The sequence below is a fragment of the Toxotes jaculatrix genome, chromosome 21 (genome assembly GCF_017976425.1).
Source record: "Toxotes jaculatrix isolate fToxJac2 chromosome 21, fToxJac2.pri, whole genome shotgun sequence".
NCBI lineage: Eukaryota > Metazoa > Chordata > Actinopteri > Toxotidae > Toxotes > Toxotes jaculatrix.
In genome coordinates, this window is record NC_054414.1 from 18,405,611 (window position 1) to 18,426,925 (window position 21,315).

General features: G+C 42.4%; 3 protein-coding genes across 11 annotated transcripts; 2 read left to right on the forward strand and 1 right to left on the reverse strand.

Annotated features, from left to right (window-relative positions):
* Positions 1-441: 441 nt before the first annotated feature.
* On the reverse strand, positions 442-3,563 carry chmp2a (charged multivesicular body protein 2A). The gene is made up of 6 exons (XM_041067428.1): positions 3,412-3,563; positions 2,345-2,512; positions 2,064-2,243; positions 1,848-1,978; positions 1,537-1,598; positions 442-1,405 (listed from the first exon to the last, which is right to left on the reverse strand). Exons 2-6 carry the CDS (start codon positions 2,510-2,512, stop codon positions 1,284-1,286), a joined length of 663 nt encoding a protein of 220 aa, XP_040923362.1. The 5' UTR covers positions 3,412-3,563; the 3' UTR covers positions 442-1,283.
* Positions 3,564-3,609: 46 nt separating this feature from the next.
* On the forward strand, positions 3,610-5,927 carry mrm1 (mitochondrial rRNA methyltransferase 1 homolog (S. cerevisiae)). 3 transcript variants are annotated; one of them, XM_041067427.1, is made up of 2 exons: positions 3,610-3,665; positions 4,204-5,927. In XM_041067427.1, exons 1-2 carry the CDS (start codon positions 3,650-3,652, stop codon positions 5,253-5,255), a joined length of 1,068 nt encoding a protein of 355 aa, XP_040923361.1. In that variant the 5' UTR covers positions 3,610-3,649; the 3' UTR covers positions 5,256-5,927. The 3 variants fall into 3 exon arrangements, with proteins under 3 accessions (XP_040923361.1, XP_040923359.1, XP_040923360.1); XM_041067425.1 differs by having other exon boundaries at positions 3,621-3,665; positions 3,826-5,927; XM_041067426.1 differs by having other exon boundaries at positions 3,626-3,665; positions 3,902-5,927.
* Positions 5,928-6,453: 526 nt separating this feature from the next.
* fbrs (fibrosin) lies at positions 6,454-20,426 on the forward strand. Of its 7 annotated transcripts, none has more exons than XM_041066924.1 (18): positions 6,454-8,206; positions 10,086-10,262; positions 10,647-10,673; positions 10,812-10,841; positions 11,123-11,171; positions 11,643-11,949; positions 12,104-12,318; positions 12,673-12,911; positions 13,040-13,084; positions 13,261-13,359; positions 13,645-13,737; positions 13,942-13,980; positions 14,406-14,477; positions 14,642-14,795; positions 15,179-15,259; positions 15,436-15,519; positions 16,836-17,052; positions 17,428-20,426. In XM_041066924.1, the coding sequence occupies exons 1-18, from the start codon at positions 7,904-7,906 to the stop codon at positions 18,983-18,985; spliced, it is 3,789 nt and encodes a 1,262-aa protein (XP_040922858.1). In that variant the 5' UTR covers positions 6,454-7,903; the 3' UTR covers positions 18,986-20,426. The 7 variants fall into 7 exon arrangements, with proteins under 7 accessions (XP_040922858.1, XP_040922859.1, XP_040922860.1 ...); XM_041066925.1 differs by having other exon boundaries at positions 16,839-17,052; XM_041066926.1 differs by having other exon boundaries at positions 13,645-13,728.
* Positions 20,427-21,315: the final 889 nt, after the last annotated feature.

Below are 21,315 nucleotides of genomic sequence, written 5' to 3' on the forward strand. Positions count from 1 at the left end.
CTTCAGTACTTCAGCTGCCAGGCGTATGTGTAGGCAGACTTTGGAAATACAGAGTTGATTTTTGTTCTGTACATAGCTTTCAGAAACAAATGTACATAAAACATGGCTGTTATTTTTTTATTATTTAATGTCGGAAGTGTTGAATTCAATATTGTTCTATGATTGTATGTTGACAAATTGACAGTTTTGAAAGTTAAAATTTTTTTGGAATAAAATTAACTTGTCTATGATAGGTGGATGTGAATGTCTGAGTTTTTGGTTTGAGTGAATGGGAAATGTTTTTCAGGCCAATGTTGATTTTTAATAGTTAAAAAATTTTGATAATATATCGGCTGATATTCTTATATGTCCCTTAATTATGTCTCCCCCTGGCGTAATATTCTAATTTTCATACTTGATAATTAGTTTGTTATAAAATAAATAAATAACGAGTTAGTTAAGTCTGGAAAAAATGTTTATTGAATAAAGAAAAAGCAAAGAACAAAAAAAAAAAAAAAAAACAGGACAATTTCTCAAAAATAAACACGACTGACTCCTTATTAACATTTTGGTGAAAATCTTGCAGGCAGTGCAGATGAGTGCCTTTCCACTGGGGCAGAGTCAGCTCAACCACTGTTTTTCTCTTATCCTTTATATATATTTGTAAATTAAACCGTTCTATTAGTGAATTTAGACAGAAAAGATGTTGAGATAATATACTTTCTGTACACCATCTTCAGCTGATGTCTGCCAACTCCCACAAATAAACATAATAAAAATCTTGTATCAGGGCTAAACCAGTATATTTTATATATGATGATAGTACAAAGAACACCGAACCAGCCTGATGTACAAAAAATGCTGAATTTCTATGTCACTCATATAAAATATCCACCTCTGTAACGTTACCAACTTTCATTTGGGTTCGTTTGAACATTTTGTAATTAGTGTTAATTTAAATGGTGAAAACATCATGCCTTGAGGAGTTAGTATTTACACAGACTGTGAAATCAATCTTCACTCTCAGAATTTGTGTCATTTGGCAATGTCTTAAATGAGACATGAGCTTTCTAGACCTATGGAGGATAATGACCCTTGCAGGGTTTTTTTTTTTTTTTTTTTGGATAAAATACATGATACACTCATAAAATGAAAACACCTCAAACAGAAGGCCATACACCTTTATAACACAGGCCGTGTGCTGAAACAGCCAGTGTTCTACCAGTTACACCTTCAAAAGAATCTACACACAGAGACTGGAGTATGTTTGTATCTGTATTGACAAACTGTCAGTTACTGTGTGTTCAGTCTCTCCGGAGGTTGTTCAGCCGCTCCTCCAGGTCAGCGTCTGCATCAGCCAGGGCGGCCTGGGGCTCGGCCTTCTTTCCTCCAGCCACCGACAGGTTTCCTCCGGGGGTTGGAAGATCTGAGGTGAACAGAAAACAGGCTTTCAGTGTTAAAACAAGTCTAAAATACCAGACAAAAGGACAAAGCACAAATAAAGGGATGGGTTCCAATAATTTTGTTATTCTGAGTGAAGCGTTTGATTTTCCTTACTTGACAGTTCATCGGACAGATTGAGACCCAGCTCATCCAGCACTTGGGACACGATGGCGTCACTGCAGAGACACAATCACCAATGTATCAGTGAATGCAAAACATAAATTGGGTTAGTTGTATCAGATTGTGTAGGGCAAATCAAGAATTTAGAAAATCAAAGCTATAACCAGTCAGTTCATTTTGTTGGAGAGAGGTCACATGGAAAAATCCACTACCATTCTTTAAAAAACCTGCTATTCAAGAAAAGGAGGTCATGTCAAATAAAGAAAATTAAGGATACTGCTTTGTTGCACATCTCAGTCTCTTACCTCTCCTCCTCATCATCCTCATCACCCATGGCATCGTCAATGGCATCGTTCATCATCTCCTCTTTCATGTCCATGATTTCGCTCTGTCGTTCAAACTCCATCATGATCTTCTGAATCTGAGGCAGTTTCAGCTGTGAATAGATAAAAGACTGTGAACACAGGAGGGTCATTGTTTCTTTCCATTGAAAAGAGTATTTCACTGGTTATTGGACAGACCTGTCTGTTCATGGTGGCCATGGCTTTGGTGACTCCTTTCATGGCCTGTGCCATGCTGTTGTTGGACTTGAGCGTCTGTATCTTTAGACTGACAGCCTGGATGTTTGCTTTCATCATGATGAACTTCTTGACGTAGCGCCTTGTGCGAACCAAATCCTTGGCCATGATCTTGACAGCGTCCTGCAAAGATTAACATAACAGACATTAACACACAGTTAGAATTCTCTCTTTACAAATTATTATCACCATATAAAAATGCAACTTAATATCCTTCATCGCACCATTTGTCCCTGTTTGGCCATTTTCTTTATGTCAGCAATGATCTTCTTCTCCTGTTGCTCCAGTTTCATTCGCTCTCGGTCCAGTTCTCTCATGGCTCGGTTGAGCGCTCTCTGATTCTGCCTCAGCATCTCCTCTGGGGTCTTTCTCCTCCCAAACAGAAACTCCATCTGGTGGAAAATACCAAAAGCACAATGTAAGTACAGTCAAATTAAAATGAATACCAACATATTAAAATAGTTGGAAATATGTCCAGAGGCAAAGTCTAGGAAAGAAAAATCACATTAGGGCTGAAATGATTTGTCAATTAGATTTAAAGTAATTTATCCAGCAAAAATTCCCAATGTCCTCTAGTTCCAGCTTCTCAAACAGCTTTTCTATTTTATAGTAATTTGAAGACGTCATCTAGGGCTCTAGGAAAATTACATAATGAACATTTTTCACTAAACAATCAGTGTAGTTTCCACAGTCCAAGGTGACGTCTTTACATTCCTTGCTTTGTATGAAAAACTTGTCTGACAACTGTGCAAAAACCCGAACATAATGCAGTTTACTATCTTTGATAAAAGCGCTGCAGAGATTAGTAGATGAATCAATTAGCTGATTAGCAAATCTTCACATCTGAGAATGTGAAGAATGTTTCACTTTATTTTGGCTTGAAAACAACTAAAACAAATAATCAATTATTAGAATAGTTGAGGATTACTTTAACAATCGATTAATCACTTCAGATCTAGTTGTGTAGTTGTGAAAATATGAAGAAGGAATTTTAAATTGAACTTTTCTGTCTAAAGGAATAATGAAACCCACTGAAAATGAACAGGGCTGATTGTTTTGTTTTTACACATATAAGTGGGTTTCTAACACAGCATCAGCTCCGCTTCTACTTAAACCTTATTTCCTGGACTATATTACTCAGCAGTTATTTATGTGACTGGAGGCCTGAAGTCCCCTTTCAGCCGTGTGTGATCTCGACTGTCCTGCTCCTTAAACCTGTTTCTACACCTTTACCATTAACTCCACCAACAGACTGAACCCTGCTGAGACAGAGACAGCGTCTTCCTCTCACCGTGTCGCAGGCTGGTCGTTTGGAAGGTTTTAATCCAGAGGGTAAAAGGTGTTTCGGGGCGTCTTCTCCGACTTCAACAAATTTAAACGATTATTTGTTTTCTTTCCTACTCTTCCGTGTTGCGATAGTTTCACATCCGGGAAATGGCGTCAACGCGTACGCAAATATGGACGTTCATTTTCTTTATACCGTTACGTCACACGCGTCAAGTCAACGACGGAAGAAAGGAAGTAGAAGCATGCAAGCTATTAATGGTAAGAAGTGTAATAATAACAACGAATGAACACAAATGTATGATTTTAAGGACAACAGCGAATTGTGTGGTTTACATGTAGCGCTCTCACCATTGTAGTACGCTATATATATTTTTTGTTTTGCATCACACAAAGCTCTTGAATTGTTTTTATTTTGTAGTTACAAGCGCTCGATATCTGGTCATAATCTCAAGGTCTTGACGCAGCTGGAGTGCACATGTACGTATTTCACACAGGCGCCACAAAGATGTCAGCTTTGGAGGAAGTCAGTAGGTGGCTGAAGAAAGGTTCGCTCTTGATAATCAGGGGTGATGCTCACTGAAATTTGCGGACACGTTATCTGTGGATTAACGGACCTTTCTGGCGGTTGATCCTCCCCCTCTTAGTGACTCTGGACATATTTCCAACTATTTTAATATGTTGGTATTCACCTCAGCAGCACATCAGCTCAGGCTGCTACATGTTTGGGGTAGAAGAGCGTACAAGCCAGTGTCAGTCTCAAGAGTGGGCTCTCAGTTTGCCTCTTACCATGTTACAGCTTCTCTCCTGCACCCAGAGGACAGGAGAATCAACCCTGTGGTGAGGAAACAACACAGACACAAACCAGCTGTACCTGATGGACGGCGGGACCATGAGAGGTCAGTCCAGAGTAAAGTGTGGAAGAAAGAGATCCCGCTGTTGCAGAGGACAAATCAAAGGAAGGGGGACAACCACAAGGTATCATCTGAACTCAGGAAACTGTGTCTAGAGGATTTCCCTGCAGACACAGAGAGACCGGTGACACAGAGGTCAACGTTAGACTCCAAAGCAGAGAGCCATGAGATTGTTTTTGGCATCGCTCCCTGTCTCTTGGCTTTGACTCAGGGTAGAAGGAACGTCCACAAACTGTTTGTGAAAGATGGTGAGTCCTCTCACAGGGCTTCTGTGTTAAGGGTGTGTGAGGAGGCTCTTCGGCGAGGAGTACAGGTCCAGCGGGTCACCAAGAAGGACCTGGACAGGATGTCTTCTGGGCGAGTACATCAAGGAGTATGTCTGCAAGCCAGTCCTCTGAGCTATATCACTGAAGACACGGACAGTACACCCAACAGAAGAGACACACCTGTCTGGCTTGTCCTGGAGGGAATTCAGGACCCGATGAATCTCGGCGCCATCCTGCGCTCTGCTTATTTCCTCGGTGTGGACAGAGTCACCAGCAGTCTTCGTCACAGTTGTCCGCTTTCTCCAGTGGTCAGCAAGGCCAGCTCTGGTGCCATGGAGGTGTTTGGGGTTTATGGATATGAAAACCTTGAAGATCTGTTGAAGTTGAAAGTGACACAGGGCTGGCAGGTGGTCGGCACCGTGGGAGCTGGAGCTGACCAGCCTCAGATTGGTGTCACCCAGTGTTCAGACTTTCAGATAACTAGACCCACGTTGTTGCTGATAGGAGGTGAGGGGGAAGGACTGTCCCAGGAGCTGCTCTCTCTGTGCCAAACCCTGCTCACCATCCCAGCCGGCAGAGATTTGATTCCCGGCATAGAGTCCCTGAATGTCTCTGTAGCTACTGGGATTCTGCTGCACTCTCTGCTGTTCTCCAGGAGGTCGACCAGATGAACACAGTGCTGCGCAAAAATGTTTGTTAAAAAGTAGAGTGAGGATGCTTTTACAAATAAGGCCATGAATACCTTTTATTTATTGTTTAATACAAAGTGCAGTAAACAGAGAAAATCAAATCATTATTTTATGTGACAAAACAGCACCAGTTCCTTGATACACATCGACACAGTTTTTAAAGGTACTTGGCAGGTTAGAGAACTTGCCACAGTTCTTCTGTGGATTTAGGCTGTCTCAGTATCTTCTGCCTGACTGATGCTGAGATCAGGACTCTGTGGGGGCCAGACCATCCGCTGCAGGACCCTTGTTCTTCTTGTCTTTTTGACTCTTGCATGTTTGGAGCCATTGTCCTGCTGCAGAATGAATCTGGGGCCAATCAGACAGCTCCTGATGGAACTGCATGATGGATAAGAATCTGAACATGTACAGTGCCTAAAACCTTTGCGGTGTACTGTATTTGCCTGTACTCTCACCAAAGCTGGAATGGAACTGAGACTTAAACATTAATGGTCAACAGAGTTGCCTGAAGAATAACACAGGCTCTGTCCTTTAAAATGCTGCTCTGTTGCTCTCCTGAAACACCCACAAGATTAAACAACTGTTCTGTCACAATTGTGGTATCAGTAACTAAGTTGTTAATAGTTGGGCTTTTTAATTTGAATAAAATGTATCATTGTTCATCTTTGTCATCTTTACTTCTTGTTTTTGTCTTGTTCTGTCTTGAGTGTTTGTCTCCACACACATTCTGTTCATATATGCTGCTAAGGTTCAGCTGCCACTGAGGACAGTACTGTCTCTGGGAATTTCTGGGCTTTAACAGTCCGAGGAAGAGTTTACACATGGTGGGCATTTAAAGGCTGATTTTGATTTGACAGTTCTAGGCAGAAAATTATTTGGGAGTACATACCTTTGTCAATTTGGTGTAAGTTACACAAACAATAATGCAACTTTCTTACAGCATTACGGGTTGTAGGGCCTTCTGTGCTTGTGAAATTGAGTTCCTTGGTTGTTTCTGACCTTGAGGGTCTTAGTGTAATTTTATTTTTACGACAGGCTGGAAAAAAGAAAAAAAAAGCCATCTGATAACTGGAAACCTGACAAAGTGGAGTACAACCGGGCTGTGAATAGACTTTCCACTTGGCGGCAGTGTGCACAAGCAGAGCTGCCAACAAGCCAGTTTGATGGGTGAGGAAGAAGAGCGGCGCACACAATGCACTGCACGGCTGACAAGGGTTGTGTCTCCCTGATTTTCACGATAAATTTCCAAATCAGTGGAAACTTGTGAAGGGGCAGTAGCGGAGCCGTTCACTCCTTCTCTGTGAGTATTTTCTCTCTGGATTTGGCAAGAAAGAGGAATCGTTGAACAGAAACCTCGGCGAGTGGTCCAACTTCTCCCAAACATTGGACTTACACAGTGAAGGCTGCATGAAGGAGCTGCCCGGCCCGACGTGGGCTTGGCCGACACCCTCGTTTATGGAAATCGACACCGAGGCTTTGATATTTGGGCCTTGATTTTTTTTCTTTATGATGGAGGTGGAAGGGAAGAGGAGTTGCGTGTGAACAAGCGAAATATTTTTTATTGTATGGGTGATAAGTTGCTAAAAAAGCTTTCGTAACCCTCCCGTTTCCTTAAAAATAAATTTGAGATTGTTGTTTAGCCGGCTAACGCTGGTTAGCCGGAGTGCTAACGTTACGTCTTTCTTTTGATGCGATGCGAATTCAACCATTACTATCGGCCATTAACATTTCGACAGCAGGAAAATTTATTCTCTGGGCTGCTGAATATTAGTTAGCCTCACACTATAGCGTTCGGCTTGTCAGAATTTCCAGACACAGTTTAAGAATATAATTTTATTCTTATGTTGCGGGCTGAATATATCGTAATGTACCGAGTTAGCCGTGTGAGCAAAAGCTAATTGGCCGGAGTCAACACTGAGCTAGCTAGCAGTAGCATTAACTACTGAAACTCAACCAGACAGCCCATTGTACTCTTACTTAAATTGGGAGTAATTTAAGGAAAACAACACGTCACATTAACACGAAATCAAGTCACGGCAGCCGTTGTATTAATGTGGGATATCTGGGTTATTGACCTCGCTAACCAGCTAACCGTATCATTCTGCTAATAAATTTGTCAGCGTGTGCAGAAATATAGGAAATCCTAGAATTGTATTGAGCAATGCCAACGTTGGCGTGATTCTCATTCTGAAATATATCCAGTGGCGATTGGCCTGTTTTGTCAGCAACACAACTAGACTTGTCTTTTTTTGTTTACATGCGTGTAACTTATGTGGTTGTCGGCTGAATTTCTCGCTAGCTAGCTAATGTTAGCCTTCCCCGAAACACAATTAGCAATGTCCTGACATTTGTATGTGTGTTTCGTGGATTATTTAAATTCCCATGTGGATCTAAGTTTCATTGAAATGACACTAAAATTTCGCCGGAAGAAAGGCACAGATGCCAATGGACTGTTGTCAAAGGACGGTCAATAATAGCCACTGGTTTCATTAACGCCATTTTAACAGGGGCTCCCTGCGAGGGCCTGTGTGGTGGTGTTTTATTTGCGGTTCGGTGCCTTCCACCGGACCGGGACTTGGATAAAGTGCCTTTGATATCACTGGAGTTACAAAAGGAGGCGCCGTTTGAATATGGAGGGCCCGAGCCGAAGCACTGGATTCAGGCAGAGCCGACGGTCCCGTTCACAGCGCGACAGGGAGCGGCGGAGGCGGAGAGTGGACCTGGCCGAGGAGCGGGCCACATCCCTGTCCTCAGGCTCCGATCGGGAGGCTTGTGGGACGAACAGTGTCCTGGGTCCCGGTGGGAGAGAATGCCGGCCCGGTTATGGGAGACACAGGCCTCCACGCCGGAGGAAGAGAGAGTCTGTGTCCTGCGAGGAAGACATCATTGATGGCTTCGCTATTGCGAGCTTTATCTGCTTGGAGGCACTGGAGGTAAATGTGTAGTTTTTACGTTTTTACACCCGGTCATCAGCTGTCATCTATCAAAGAGCATTTATTCCACACATTACTGTAAAACAAAATGATGGGTGACTCTTTAATGCAGCGTGGCAGGTTTTTGGAACAACCCTTTCCTCTAATTTATTTAATTGGTTGGCGTGTACAGAGCAACGGGTATTTAAACCTAGATTTTTAATTGTTGTTGTCCTTCCCTCCTCTTCATCACGTCAAATCATGCCTTCCACCCTCCAGCCAAAGGTGTAAAAAGGCTGCAGATTGAACTCCTTAACTCTGACACCATTCCTAGCTTGGAGAAAGCACTCCACTCAGGCCAAACCCAAACCCCAAGGCATCCCTCTGATGGGTTCTGGAGAGGCCTCAATTATTCATGTTCTAATTCTGTGAGGTGTTGATGAGCTGCCAAATGGCTTTTCAGAAAAAGAAAGGAAAAATATATGCCTATAATTGTGTTTTAACCCTAACCTCTCAACAGCAGAGATCTTCCTGCCAAAATACTTGGACTCTTCACCTAATACTTTTAATTCCTAACTTGCTCAGGTCAGTTGCTTATCCATCCAAACAGAGCAGGAAACAAAAGTCACATGTGGATTCCAGGATCAGCGTTTGTTTTGTGTGAAGTTCCCACCATGTATTCAGAGCTATAACAGAATATGTGGTATACATACTTATATGTGATGTTGACATGAGACATTTGGCATGCTGATAAAGAGAAAACCATCATTAATATTAGTTAGTCTGGCTCCTGTGTGGGCCCAGTGGTATTTGCCTTTATCCTCTGCATCAACACAGGAAACCAGATTATTTGTCCATAGTTTATGTTGCAAAACTGGGTGTTTACACACACATACAGTTGCACTGTTTACTGGGTAACTTGATTTTACAGTCAAATGAACCAGTGAATGCCAAGACTGGTAGGTGGTGACAATCTGAAACTGCTAATAGGAAAAAAAGTAAACATACAGCTAAATTTTACCAGTATTTTCTGGTGGTATGTGTCAACTTCCTTTTGCTAATTTTTTCATTTCCTTTCTGAATTTATTAATAACAATTACTCTCCGTGGTTCTTCTGTCAAAGATAATTAGTTGGAAAAATATAGAACAGTTCCACCAGTTGGACAGACAAGCTGTGGTGACCTTCATTTTGACCTTTCAAACTGAGTTTTATTTATTCATTATTGCAATAATCTGTTTGAAATTTTTATATTTTATAATTAACAACAAAACTATGATGCATATACAACCAAACCCATTTTCTGTGGTCATGAAGAGGTGATACTTTCCCAGTATTTCACCAGAAAAAGCAAAAGAAAAAATAATTTTGCATAGTAGAGATGTTTCTTCTTCCTCTTTCTTAGCTTATTAATCATTTCACAACACCTCACATGCTAAATGATCAGACATCCTGGGAAACTGCAGTGTACTTTAATATCTGTGTCCTTTTGTGAATTTAGTATTTTTTGTCAGAGGTGTTGATTCAAGTCTTAACTCATTTGTGTTTGTTTTTTTTGTTTATATATGTGCATATTTATATTTATTTATGAGGTGGACACAACATTAAAAACACATTTTAAAAAAAAAAGGGTACATTTTAACACCGCCACCAAAAAAACTCAAAGCATACTATAAAATTGAGTCCACCCACAAACAGCAGAAGTAATAGTCTCATACGGCTGCATTACATCATTCTGGTGTTTCTATTTTTGCTTTCAGTCAGTAGTAGAAACTATGCAGAAATTAGGCCTGTCAGGACATTAATCAGCATGTAGCTAGCCTATGGTCTTTGGCCTGAGGCATACACATTCATGTTTTTTGGTCGACACGTAACCACTGATATCTTTTTCTCCTGTATCAGATGGACTGCTCACTGAAGCCCAGTCAGCGCACTGATATGCTGGGCAGGAGGAACAAGGGGAAGAGAGGGCCAGAGGAGAACGGTGGAGGGCCACTATCAGAGCCAGAGGAAGGAGCCCCACACAGCTACTCCAGCAGCTGCTGGAACAAGAGTAGAAATAAGAGACGAAAGATAGAGGTGAACTCATATAGTTATGGCTCAGAGGCGATGTAATGGTTTCATCTTCATCTTGTCATGCTAGAAGTTGAACTAATCAAATAGCTGTGTTTACATTTCTGTAGTGCAGCTGACCTGTATATCCTGCTATTGAAAGCGATCTAGTTAAACTGGTTTATACACAAGCGATTGCACCAATTCTAAAAACACCTATCATTCAAGGGTGTTTTAATAAGGCAGTGCAGGGAGATTCCATACAACCAGAAAAGATGAAGATAATTTTATCTAAACATAGTTTACATTTTTTGATGTTTTATGACCATACATTTTTTTTTCCATGTGTCCACACTTAAAACCTAATCGAAAACAGGTGGAGCTAACACTATTGGTTATGTTTTTTTCTAGGGACACCCTTTGGAGACAGGCTATATTGTAAGTTTCTTCTCTAATGATGTACTGATGTACTGTTCTTATGTATCAGTGTTTTGCATTATTTCTGCAAATAGCTTTAAAAACTGCACCTTGCCTGAAATACTCTAATAGATGCAAATCTTTCTTCTGTTCTTTCAGTGTGACACTGAGAGTGATACTGGAGATAAGGTGTGTACTGCTTACTTGTAATCTTGAGGGTATTAGTTGTATTCTTTGAAAGAAATGAATGCATGACACCTTACACAGTGTGTTGTAGTCTTTGAGGAACTTTTTTGCCATTAGTGTGAAATAACAAAAACTGGAAAAAGAGTCCTATAGTTCAGTAGTCCTACAATAGACTGTCACATTTTCAATCTTTATGTAGTATAATCATTTATTTAAATTGCTGTTTGATATATGATAGACCATAATACTAATGAAAACTTCGTTTCCCCTCCCTCTTTCTTCAGGCTTCTGACAATGACATGGATCCAGTTTTCACAGTCACCACAAGCAAAGGTATGAGAAATTTTGTGCACTTCACATTCATGGAACGATTAATTGATGTGCCAGTCAATGGGCCCTCGCATGGCTATATTTAGATCTTGACAGAAAATTAGCCAGACTTCTTTTTACTCTTGTGTCATTACATTTTGATGCTGGACGCTGTGGCACTGATTTCAGTCCGTCATCTGAAAACTACAGTCATTCAGCATACACAGTGATGTTCAGTGACAGGACATGAAGTAAAAGATGAATTGTTTGGTATTCCATGGTGTGGATTTACTACTCCACTCCTACTCCAGAAAATCATTTATTCAAGTACTTTGTCTCCTTTTTAATTAGTTTATGCACATTGGATCCAAAATTTTGAACCACTCACCAAGCATTATTTTACATTTTCTTTCCCTCACTCGTGTCACTCTACACTGTATAATGTGAAGAAAGGTGAATTGCTGACTGATTCTCTCTCTCTTTTTTTTTTAATAGTTCCGGAGCCTGCCCCCTCAAACATGGGCACATCTGTGGGCAAAAGCTGCCCGTCTCTACCTGCCCGTTGTGGTGCTGTCTCACGGTTGATGGTGACCCCACGAGTATCTGGCCTGGAGCGAAGTCAGGAGAAAAGCCTGGAGCCGCATTTCCCAGAGCCTGTTTCTTCTTCTACCTCTTCTGCCTCCTGCCTGCCTTCTCACTCCCCGGTCACGTCCTCAGGCACAGTCCCCCGGCCCAGCCCCCCACTGTCCAAACACAAGCCCTTCCTCACTTTGCCTGGACGATCTCACTCCATCTACAACAGGTGTGTAACTTGCAGGTGCCTATATCGTATTAATTTTTGATTAAAGTTTTACTTTCTATTTTGAATTTTGCCTGCTTAATTAATTTTCTGTGGATGGTTTTGTGTCTCAGAAAGTATGATTCATGTTTAATATTCAAAGTTTTCTTCCGTTCAGGAGCAGCACCCCTGTCAAACCTCCATCTTCTGTTTCATCTGTTGCATCCTCCATGCGTCCCCCGACTCCCTCCACCAGTGTGTCGCTGTCCTACATTAGGGGCTCAGGATCCTCAGGGCCCCTCCGACCCCCATCGCGAGCCAGCTCTGGGGCCCTGCCTGGCCTGCCTCCCCCTCCACCTCTGCTTCAAGGTCCTACCCACTCAACAGCAGCAGGTACAGTCCACCAACAAAATGCCACTTTTTACTGCTTTTACAGTCTCTTGGTCGTTTATCTGTTCATGGGCATGGGGAACACAATGACTAATATGTGGCTAAATATACATAAGCTGGACTTCCTCTGGTTGCTGGTTGTCTGGAGTGTTGGGGAAGTTGTGTATTGATGAACTGAGATATGATCACAGACTCAGCACAGCAAGTTTTGCATTCTTTGTATAAAACAGAAGGTGCATGTTTGACTGTAGTGTATTTGAAGACTAGTTAAAAAGCAGCTGGAAAAATCATAAATGTCAGTTTTGTGTCAGATTAACTAACTGCTGCATCTAAATTCCCACTTTTTGCATTCACCAGAGCGTGAGGGCAGACGCAGTGTCCCAGGGGCTGAAAACAATGCAGCGGCTGCGGGCCGCTCCACTCCTGGTGGTCCGTCAGCATCTAGTTCCGCACCAGGTTCATCCGGCCGGACGTCTCAGAACCAGCCGAGCATCCAGCCCCTGGCCTTCGAGTTCCATCAGCACAATCACCAGCACCAGCACACGCACCAACACTTCACGCCCTTCCTGCACCCCACAGCTACTGCAACGCCTCTGGTGAGATGCTCTCTGCTGAACATCTGTGTCGTACTTGAAATTCCAGTGTGGCTGGAATGTGGAACATGTTCAGTTCTTTTTTTTTTTTTTTTAGTTTTTATAACCCACGCACTGCTTTTGTCTTTTAGTTTGATAAGTATGGAAGCAAAATGGACGGGCTGTACCGACACCCTGTGAGTATCTTGTGTCATCTTATTAATTATATAGGTGGTGATAATTTACACATTAAACAGTACAGATTGAGAGTACATTTCAGGTCCTCAGACACTTGAAACAATACATTTTAATAAACAAATTCAGCCGTTTAGGTGTCACTTAGTTATACATATGTTTGTCTGTGTCATGGCAGTTCTTCCCACAATTCCCGCCGGCCTCAGTGCCGAGTATCCAGCCTGTGATTCCTCCCACTGGGCCTTTCAGCTCCTTGCAAGGAGCATTTCAGCCAAAGGTGGGGATAACTCTCTTTATGTTTTTGTATTAATTAGTCCTGGGCGTCCTCTAGATATCATTTTGTCATCTGCTTTCTTTGATGAAAGCAGATGTAAATATGAAGCGTGTCTAATAGCAACTATGACGTCCTGGGGAGGATGATTTATTGAGGAGCAGTGACCTTCATACGACTGGGGTGCCATATGAAGGTCATTGAAAAAGTTAATAATGATGTCAGATGTTAATCAGCTGTAGACTTCTAGATCAGTAGGATGTGGCTGATGTGTTGTGCTGTGTGTGACAGCCTCTTGTCCCTCAGGGAACGGGTCCTGATATATCCGCACGACTTGGGGTTGTGCCTCACCACCTGCAGCCCAAAGACCCCAGGGTAAGGACGGTATGCTTACTTAAAACCTGTTTGCATCTTTCCTCCTAGTGATGTTGTTTTGTTTGCAAAGAAATGTACTGATGAGGAAAGCCAGTTTAGGCTAGGATGTGCTGCAACACGGGCCTAGTCAGTGCAGTAGAGAGTGCAAAACTATTTCTGATAAAGAGTGAGACATGATGATTAAAAGTGGTTTCACACTGTGTTCTCTTGTAGCTAACTGATCCATTTGGGACATCGTTGAAAGTCAGTAATGTAAGCAAAAACAGATGTTTCTGAATCTCTTGGCTCCTTAAAACCTTCAGTCTGTTTTACTTTCTCACTGCTTCACTCACTCTTTGCACTAATCTCACTTGTAATCGTGACTGCTACTGGTCTATTCTCTGCCCTTGCACACCCAGTTAGATATTTCAGACCCAGAAATTACCTCAGGAATAATGTTTGTGGCTACTTCTGCATATTTCACTGACTTTTTAAAAAAAATATATATCCAAAATCATACTGAGCTCTTATGAGTGACCTTATCTCCAGCTTGGAAACCCCGGTTTTGTGGAGAGGTTAGACAAGATATTTCTGAACAAGAGAAAGGACATCTGACTCTGTGTGCAAAGGCTTTAAACTTGTCCATTTGAAATTTGTGTAATAACATAGTAAACTCCTGTGATTCTTGTGCTGTGCAGAAACCAGGAAAATGGTGTGCTATGCATGTATATGTGGCCTGGATGATTCTAAGCCATCAGAAAAAAGTAAAGGTACGTGTTTCTTATTGAAATCATGTGTTGTGATTTTTCCCGAATGTAAATTTCATTTGCCAGAAGCAGTTATCTTCCAATGAGATATTCACAGTAGACAGAGGAAGGTTCAGTGACGTGACCCCTTAAAATGCCCAGTTAACTGTTCTACCCACCTCTTTCAGCTGATGCAGACTGATCCTCACAAGTTGGACTTCCGTAGTGAACTGCTGGCCCGTCTTCCTGGAGCTGGGGGACTCGGCCCCCTAGGGCCCATGGGAGGAGCCCTTCCTCCCACTCATGACCTGACCAGACCTCCTACTCTGTTCTCAGCTACAGGTGCATGTCTTAACATTTTTGTCTCTCAAGAACAGCTAACACAATGTGAATTTATTGTTCATTTGACGACTCCAAGAATGTGTAATGACAAATGTGCTATATGTCTAAAAAGATTCAACCTGTCTGGGTTTTTTTCCTTAGTTTTTTGTTTTAGTATGTCACTCCTGGACACATAATTTTGACTGATTTCTTGAGGAACTTATCAATTTTCTCTGGCTGCCTATCATCATCTTTTTCTTTCATCCTGTCCTCACATCCCTGAGGTTTGACAGCTCCTGTAGCATTGATATCTGAGTCACAGCATGAAGTGTGTGAGTAGCTTGACGGGCTTGATTTGATTACTCGTGACAATGTTTTGTTTTACAACTACTACTTTCCCTCAGGTGCAGTCAATCCGTCCTCAGCTCCGTTCATCTCTCCATCGACGCCCCACTCCTCTTTCCTCGCACCAACTGCACACTTGGGTAAGAGCAGCTTCAAAAGACACAGGAAATCTATGAAAATCAACTGTATATTTATTGTTAGTAGAGTTTTCATAATTGTAATATGTACACAAAATGCAATTCTGTGGTGAAATATAATTCTATGAAAGTTTGTATCAGCACAGTGTTTGTAATGTTTATCTTCCTGTGTGTTATAGATCCATATGGCCGTTCCTCACCTTTCACCCCGCTGGGAGCTCTGAGTTCTGGTGCCTTTGGAGGACTTGGCAGCCCAACATTGGGTCAGTCTCAGAATATGAACGTCATATGTATGTTGAGAGAGTTTGTGGGCATTCTGACTAAAACCAACTCTGCATTAAAGAAACAGTTTGAGGAACACATCAAGGCATTTGAAGGCTTTTTGCTCAGGGCTAAAGTCAGCCTTATTGCTCAGTGTAATCAGCTCTCCACATTCTTTTAATGAGAAAAGATGATGAGCTTGTTGTGGCTTGTTGAGTTGCACGGATCCTGGTTGACATGGTCAGAGAGTTAGCGCAGTGTCATCCACAGGCACTTCCACAACAAATCTAACATATTTGTTTGTGTCATATCTTAATATCGTAAAGGACATTAAAAGATGACAAAATAGCGTTTTTAAGTACTGGGAAAGGCATAATCTAAATGTGCTGTGCATGTTTCTCGTTTCTCAGTGGTGCAGGGTTTAATTGCCGAAAATAGGAGGCTTAAACAAAACTGTTTCTCTATCACTTACTTTAGAAGTCTCTGAGTAACTGTCAGACAATTACAGCAGATATTTTGTGGCAAACTGATATCTGGTTCTGATAAAAGCTTGTAGTCATAAAAGCAGGTTGAAGCTGTAACGCAGTCTCTGATATTTCCATCTCTCTGCCTGTACTACTACCTGTGCAGCTTTGATCTAGGTCTGGCTTCTGCTTGTATTATTAAAAAACAATTCCTGGTGCAATTATATGTACTTGAAGTTACCTTCACTACTTTTTTGATGGTTACATTGCTGAGTATAAAAATGCTTTTCTCAAAAATTAAATATCCCAGGTTTACATTGTCTAAATCAGGAAGGATCTATTATAAATAACACTAAGAATCTGACCAAGCACTTGGCCTGATAGTTTTTGTTATTCATGCAGTTTGGTTGATAAGCAAAAAGTTCTAAGATAAAATACCCGGCCCCTCTTCCACTGATCAGGGTAAACTTAGCTTTGGCCAAGGCATTTATTTGTCGCCACTCGCTGATTTTCTCTCCTCTAAATGCTTTTGTCCTCTGTCTCATAGCTCAGCTACAGCTCGGCTGTCCCTCAGAGACATGCTGTAAATGGCAAGGTTGGATGCATCAAACTGAGCATCCCTGAAGACTAGAAGCAGTCCAAAAAAAAATATTCCAACATGAAAGCATGGATTAGACTTTTCTGTCAAATTGGAAAAATCCATGGCCATCATTTAGTTGTGTTTGAAAACTACACTAAGCTGTGTATTTTATTTGAAATCTTTAACATAAAAACTGCTGTTTACTTCACTGCTACCAATTTACCACTCTGTTGTTTTTTTGTTTTCTAACTAAAACTGTATTTTTGGTCTGCAGCAGGCTCCATGTTTGGCCCTAAAGACTCAACAGCCAGTGTGGTTGGGGGCTTGTCCACCCCCAACCATCACGAGACATGGAACCGTCTACACGGCGGCCCATCTGGGTTCCCTGTTGGCCCCAGCTGGGTTAAAGGGGCAGACAAGAGGGATGAAAGGGATCGAGGGAAGGACGGAGAGAGGAGAGACATCCCCCACATCAAGGACGAAAAGGACAGGTATGACATTAAGCTGATTTTTATATTGGCTTTAAATTTAAAGGAATAGCTTGGATTTTTTTCACACAAGGTTGTATTAGTTAGCGATCAGTATCCACATTACTCCAGGCAGTGTTGTGGTTGCAGATTTTCCATTTTGACATAGGGAACAACACATGGAGACAACCTAAAAAATACACAATAAAACATACACAACATAGATTTAATAGATTTGGGACTCCTGTGTGAATATTAAAATTGACCATTATGAAGTTATACTGTGTTGATTAAATATTTTGTAACTTCTTTAAATGTACTGTGGCCTGAACTTTGGACAAGGGATATTTTACCAAACATGATTTTCATGATGAAACTTTTGTGCACTTTGTTTTGCAGAGACAATGTGCTGTATGGCCGACAACCTGTGAGAATGTCTCCAGTTGCCCCTCCCTTCAAGCCCTGCAGTAGCACACCAGTCTCCCACATTAATGGCCACAGCAGTGCCCTGGGGGGGAGCAGTGGACCTATTGAGGACCTGACACGCAGCTTAAATAGAGACAGAGAACGTGAGCGGGACAGAGATGGGGACAAAAGGGCGCTGCCAATAGTGTCTTCACGAGCGCCTCCTCTTGGCTCTTCAGTAGCGGAGAGGGACAGACCACGGTCTTCCTCATCTTCTGTGCTCAATACTCCCCCACCTTCCAATCGCTCAGCTCCATCTCCTTTGGACCTTTACCCCCGCCCACTGGCCGCAACAGCACATAGCCTCCACAGTGAACCCTTACACTCCCAAAGAGATGGCAACCACCCTGCTTCCTCTGCAGCTTCTGCCTCTGTCACTTCTTTGTCTCAGGCCAGGAAGTCTGACAGGACCACAACACCTGTCTCCAAACCTCCCCTGCTTCTCCAGCCAGTTAAAGTCAAAGAGGAGCGGAAAGAGGAGCCAGAGCACATCCCCATCACCCTGCCTCCCCCATTGCCCAACCACAGCTTTGACCGCCCCAACAGCCATCCACACCACCCTAACTCTGGTACGCCTTCCTCCTCCTCTTTATCACTGACTCCCACTCCTGGTGTTCCCCTCCCGCCACCCACTCCAAACCCTCCTTCCCACCAACACCTTTCTCTGCTGGACCGCTCAAGAACCTTTGAAGCATATCTGGGGAGCACGGTAGGAGCTGCAGGGCTGGTAGTGGGTCCAGGAGATCGTTTCCCCCATGGTCCACCTCAAGGGCCAGCACAGGGCCCTCATAGCTTCACCTGGGACCCCTGGAGGGAGCTGGCCGCTCAGCAGCAACATCAGCACCGTAGAGAAGCTTTGGAGCTTCGGCCACACCCTCATCTTGCCCTGCGATCCGATCCACATCTCGTCCGGCTGCTCCAGCATCAGCGCATTCTGGAGGCAGCAGCCGCAGCCACTCCTCATCACCCCCCAACTTCTACCTCTACTGCCTCCACCTCTGCTGTCCGCCAAGAGTTCAGCCTAATGGCCCATCCTTTTGACCGCCCTCATCAGCTCGGACCGCCAGGAGGTGGACTAATTGATGAGGAGCAGCGTGCCCAGATCCTGAGAGAAGACTTTGAGCGGGCTCGCTATTTTGGAATGCACCCGCACCTCCCCGCTGGCTCTCACCTGTCAAGCCCCTCTCATGCTGCTACTGCCGCTCACCTGGAGCAGCTCCATCCTGGCCTTCTCTCCCACTCGCTTCCCCCAGGAGCCTCTGCTGCTTCTCAGCATCACGCGGGCCTCTACCCCCGTATGGGCCCACTAAATCCACACCACATGTCCAACGGCATCCTGTCAAAGGCCCCCTTGGTGGGAGCTCTGTCAGTGGGGGCACCGCCTCCACTCATTCCGTCCATCACCAGCCGGTCGTCCACACCTCCCCGCAGACTTGGGGGGCCAGGTGAGCTGGCACTATACAGCGCCCACAAAGATGGAGAGTCCAGATAGTACAGGGACAACACTGGAGGAGATTCAGGGACATGTCAGGATCACTGTGCTGCTCTCATCCTGCCCCCTTTTCCTCTTGCAGACTACTAAACCCTGCCCACCCAGTTACACAACCAAACCAGCTCCAGTCCCCCACAAAAAAAAGGGTAAACATGACTGGCTGGAGGTGATGGCAGGGAGGGAAATGCAAGACTCATCAGTGTGACGTGGAATATGCCCAATGGTTCTATCAGTGCAATTTAAAGGTACATGGTTTCTGTGCATCCTTGGTGTATTTTTATTTTAAACTGGCTGTTGGTTATTACAGTACTCACTTTTGAAAGCTGTAAGAAGAGGCAGAGGACAGCTTTTTTCATTTGTCAGGTGAATTATGATCCATGCTTTTAAGCAAGCCTTTTCTGCGTGGATTGGATATGACTTCCAGAGGGATGTACACTTTGAGAACATGTCAAGGTTTCATCCACAGCTTGGTTAACTCACGGGATATAAAGCCCTCTTCTACATAAATCAAGCCTCATTAGGTATTGTGGTATGGGGGGGTTTTAGAAATACAGTGGTAAAGTGGTGCTTTCTGTTCTGTCTTTGTGTCTTTTTGTCATTGTGAAAAGAAAAGACAGATTACTGATGAGACCATTTAATGAAGATCAGTAAGCATCGTACCTCAGTTTCCTGCTTTACCCAAAAATCTAACCCCAAACCCTCAGCTTCACTGATAATGAGATTCAACCTTTTTTTGGCTTGTTTTTCTGTTTTCAGAGGATGAATGGCTAAATGAACTGTGCTACACTGTGTGAGTGAACACAGTGTTTTAGAGCTTCCTGTAACTGTTTCCCAGTCTCCTCTTGACTATACAAACAGGACCAGATTATAGTAGTCTAGAGAAATTGCCTTTGTAATTATTATTCTTAACATTAATTATCTTCTATAATAATAAATATATTCACTGTTATGTTATTTGTCATTGTTTCTGGTATCAACCAGTACTCTCTCCCCAGGTAGTAAAACGTTTCAAATCATGCAAAAGACAAAGCAGAAGGCTTGCTTCACAGAAAACTTTTTAATGCTTGTGAACATTAAGCCTTATTGATTGCAACCTCTGGCCTCTTCAAGGATCTCATCTATGACTTTATTATGCTGAGAGGGAGGTTTGCCTGTGTGTCACTGGTTGTGCGCTATATCCATTTGGGACTATGGGAGCCTTGTACATTGAACTGTCGAATTCTTTCATCAACAAAAATAAGTTATATACATGGATAAGTGGGACATCTGCTGAAGAACTGAAAAAAAAAAAAATATAAGGACTTGTGTCAAAAGACAACTAGACAGTGGGTATCCTGAGAGGGAAAAGACTGGGTCGATTATTTTAATATGACCATTTTATACCTTTCAAACCCCTCCCCTAGAGACCACAAAGATTAATTATTAAATGAATTGTTGTTTACTCTGTTGTGTGGGTCTTTTGTTCTGAATGTTTAATTATTAGATCAACTAGCCATTATTTTTTTATTGGTTAATCAGCCAATTCTTTGTGAATTTATCCTTTAACTGTTTGGTCCATAGATGGTCTGAAAATTAAGTCTCCATCATGATTTCTCAGAGTCCATGTTGGTATTTTTACAATATAAAGCCCAACTATGAAAACAAGCACATATTTACATTTTAGAAGCTGTAACCATAGAATTGGGGCTTTTGATTAAACATTGGAGGCTCATTTTGTTTCAGCCTTTTTAAATATTATATTTTATTATTAATATCTCAGCTGAGCTTCTCTTTCATGCAGTCAGACAGTCTGTTGCTAAATGAAGTACCTATTATCAAAACAGACCAAAAGGGAAATCTGGAGCCCTGTTATCTTATTAATCCTACTAGGGCTGCAACTAATGATTATTTTCATTATTGATTAATATGAAAACAATAATATTGATTTATCGTTTTATCTTTCAAAAATTCTCTATAAACTCCTCGAGCCCCAGGTGGTGCTGCCCAACTGTCCGAAACACGTCAAGTTTACTATCACGCAGAGGAAAAAAAAAATTTAATTCTAACATTTGAGAAGCTGGAAGCAAACTTTTGTAGTTTTGCTTTGAAAAATAACTGGGGTAATGAATTGATTAAGAACATGGCTGCAGATTAGTTTTTTGTGGATCAACTATTCAATCCGTTTTAGCTCTATATATATATACATACACACACACATACATACAAACAACATGACCATCTATTTGTCACTCTGGCATCACACAAAACTACTACAAACAACTTCAAAAGCTATTGATATACCGGAGGATATATAGACTGACACGTAAAAACGGGACCTATTATAATCGTGT

What these genes read in the sequence shown, in the direction of transcription:
- chmp2a (XM_041067428.1), bottom strand. Translation starts at nt 2,512, where the DNA reads ATGGAGTTTCTGTTTGGGAGGAGAAAGACCCCAGAGGAGATGCTGAGG. An exon ending in TGGCCAAACAGGGACAAATG is followed by an intron (nt 2,244 to 2,344) that starts GTGCGATGAAGG and finishes TAATCTTTGCAG; the next exon opens with GACGCTGTCAAGATCATGGC. An exon ending in TCTGTCCGATGAACTGTCAA is followed by an intron (nt 1,406 to 1,536) that starts GTAAGGAAAATC and finishes TGTTCACCTCAG; the next exon opens with ATCTTCCAACCCCCGGAGGA.
- mrm1 (XM_041067425.1), top strand. Translation starts at nt 4,083, where the DNA reads ATGTTGGTATTCACCTCAGCAGCACATCAGCTCAGGCTGCTACATGTT.
- fbrs (XM_041066924.1), top strand. Translation starts at nt 7,904, where the DNA reads ATGGAGGGCCCGAGCCGAAGCACTGGATTCAGGCAGAGCCGACGGTCC. An exon ending in AGAGTGATACTGGAGATAAG is followed by an intron (nt 10,842 to 11,122) that starts GTGTGTACTGCT and finishes CTCTTTCTTCAG; the next exon opens with GCTTCTGACAATGACATGGA. An exon ending in TACTCTGTTCTCAGCTACAG is followed by an intron (nt 14,796 to 15,178) that starts GTGCATGTCTTA and finishes ACTTTCCCTCAG; the next exon opens with GTGCAGTCAATCCGTCCTCA.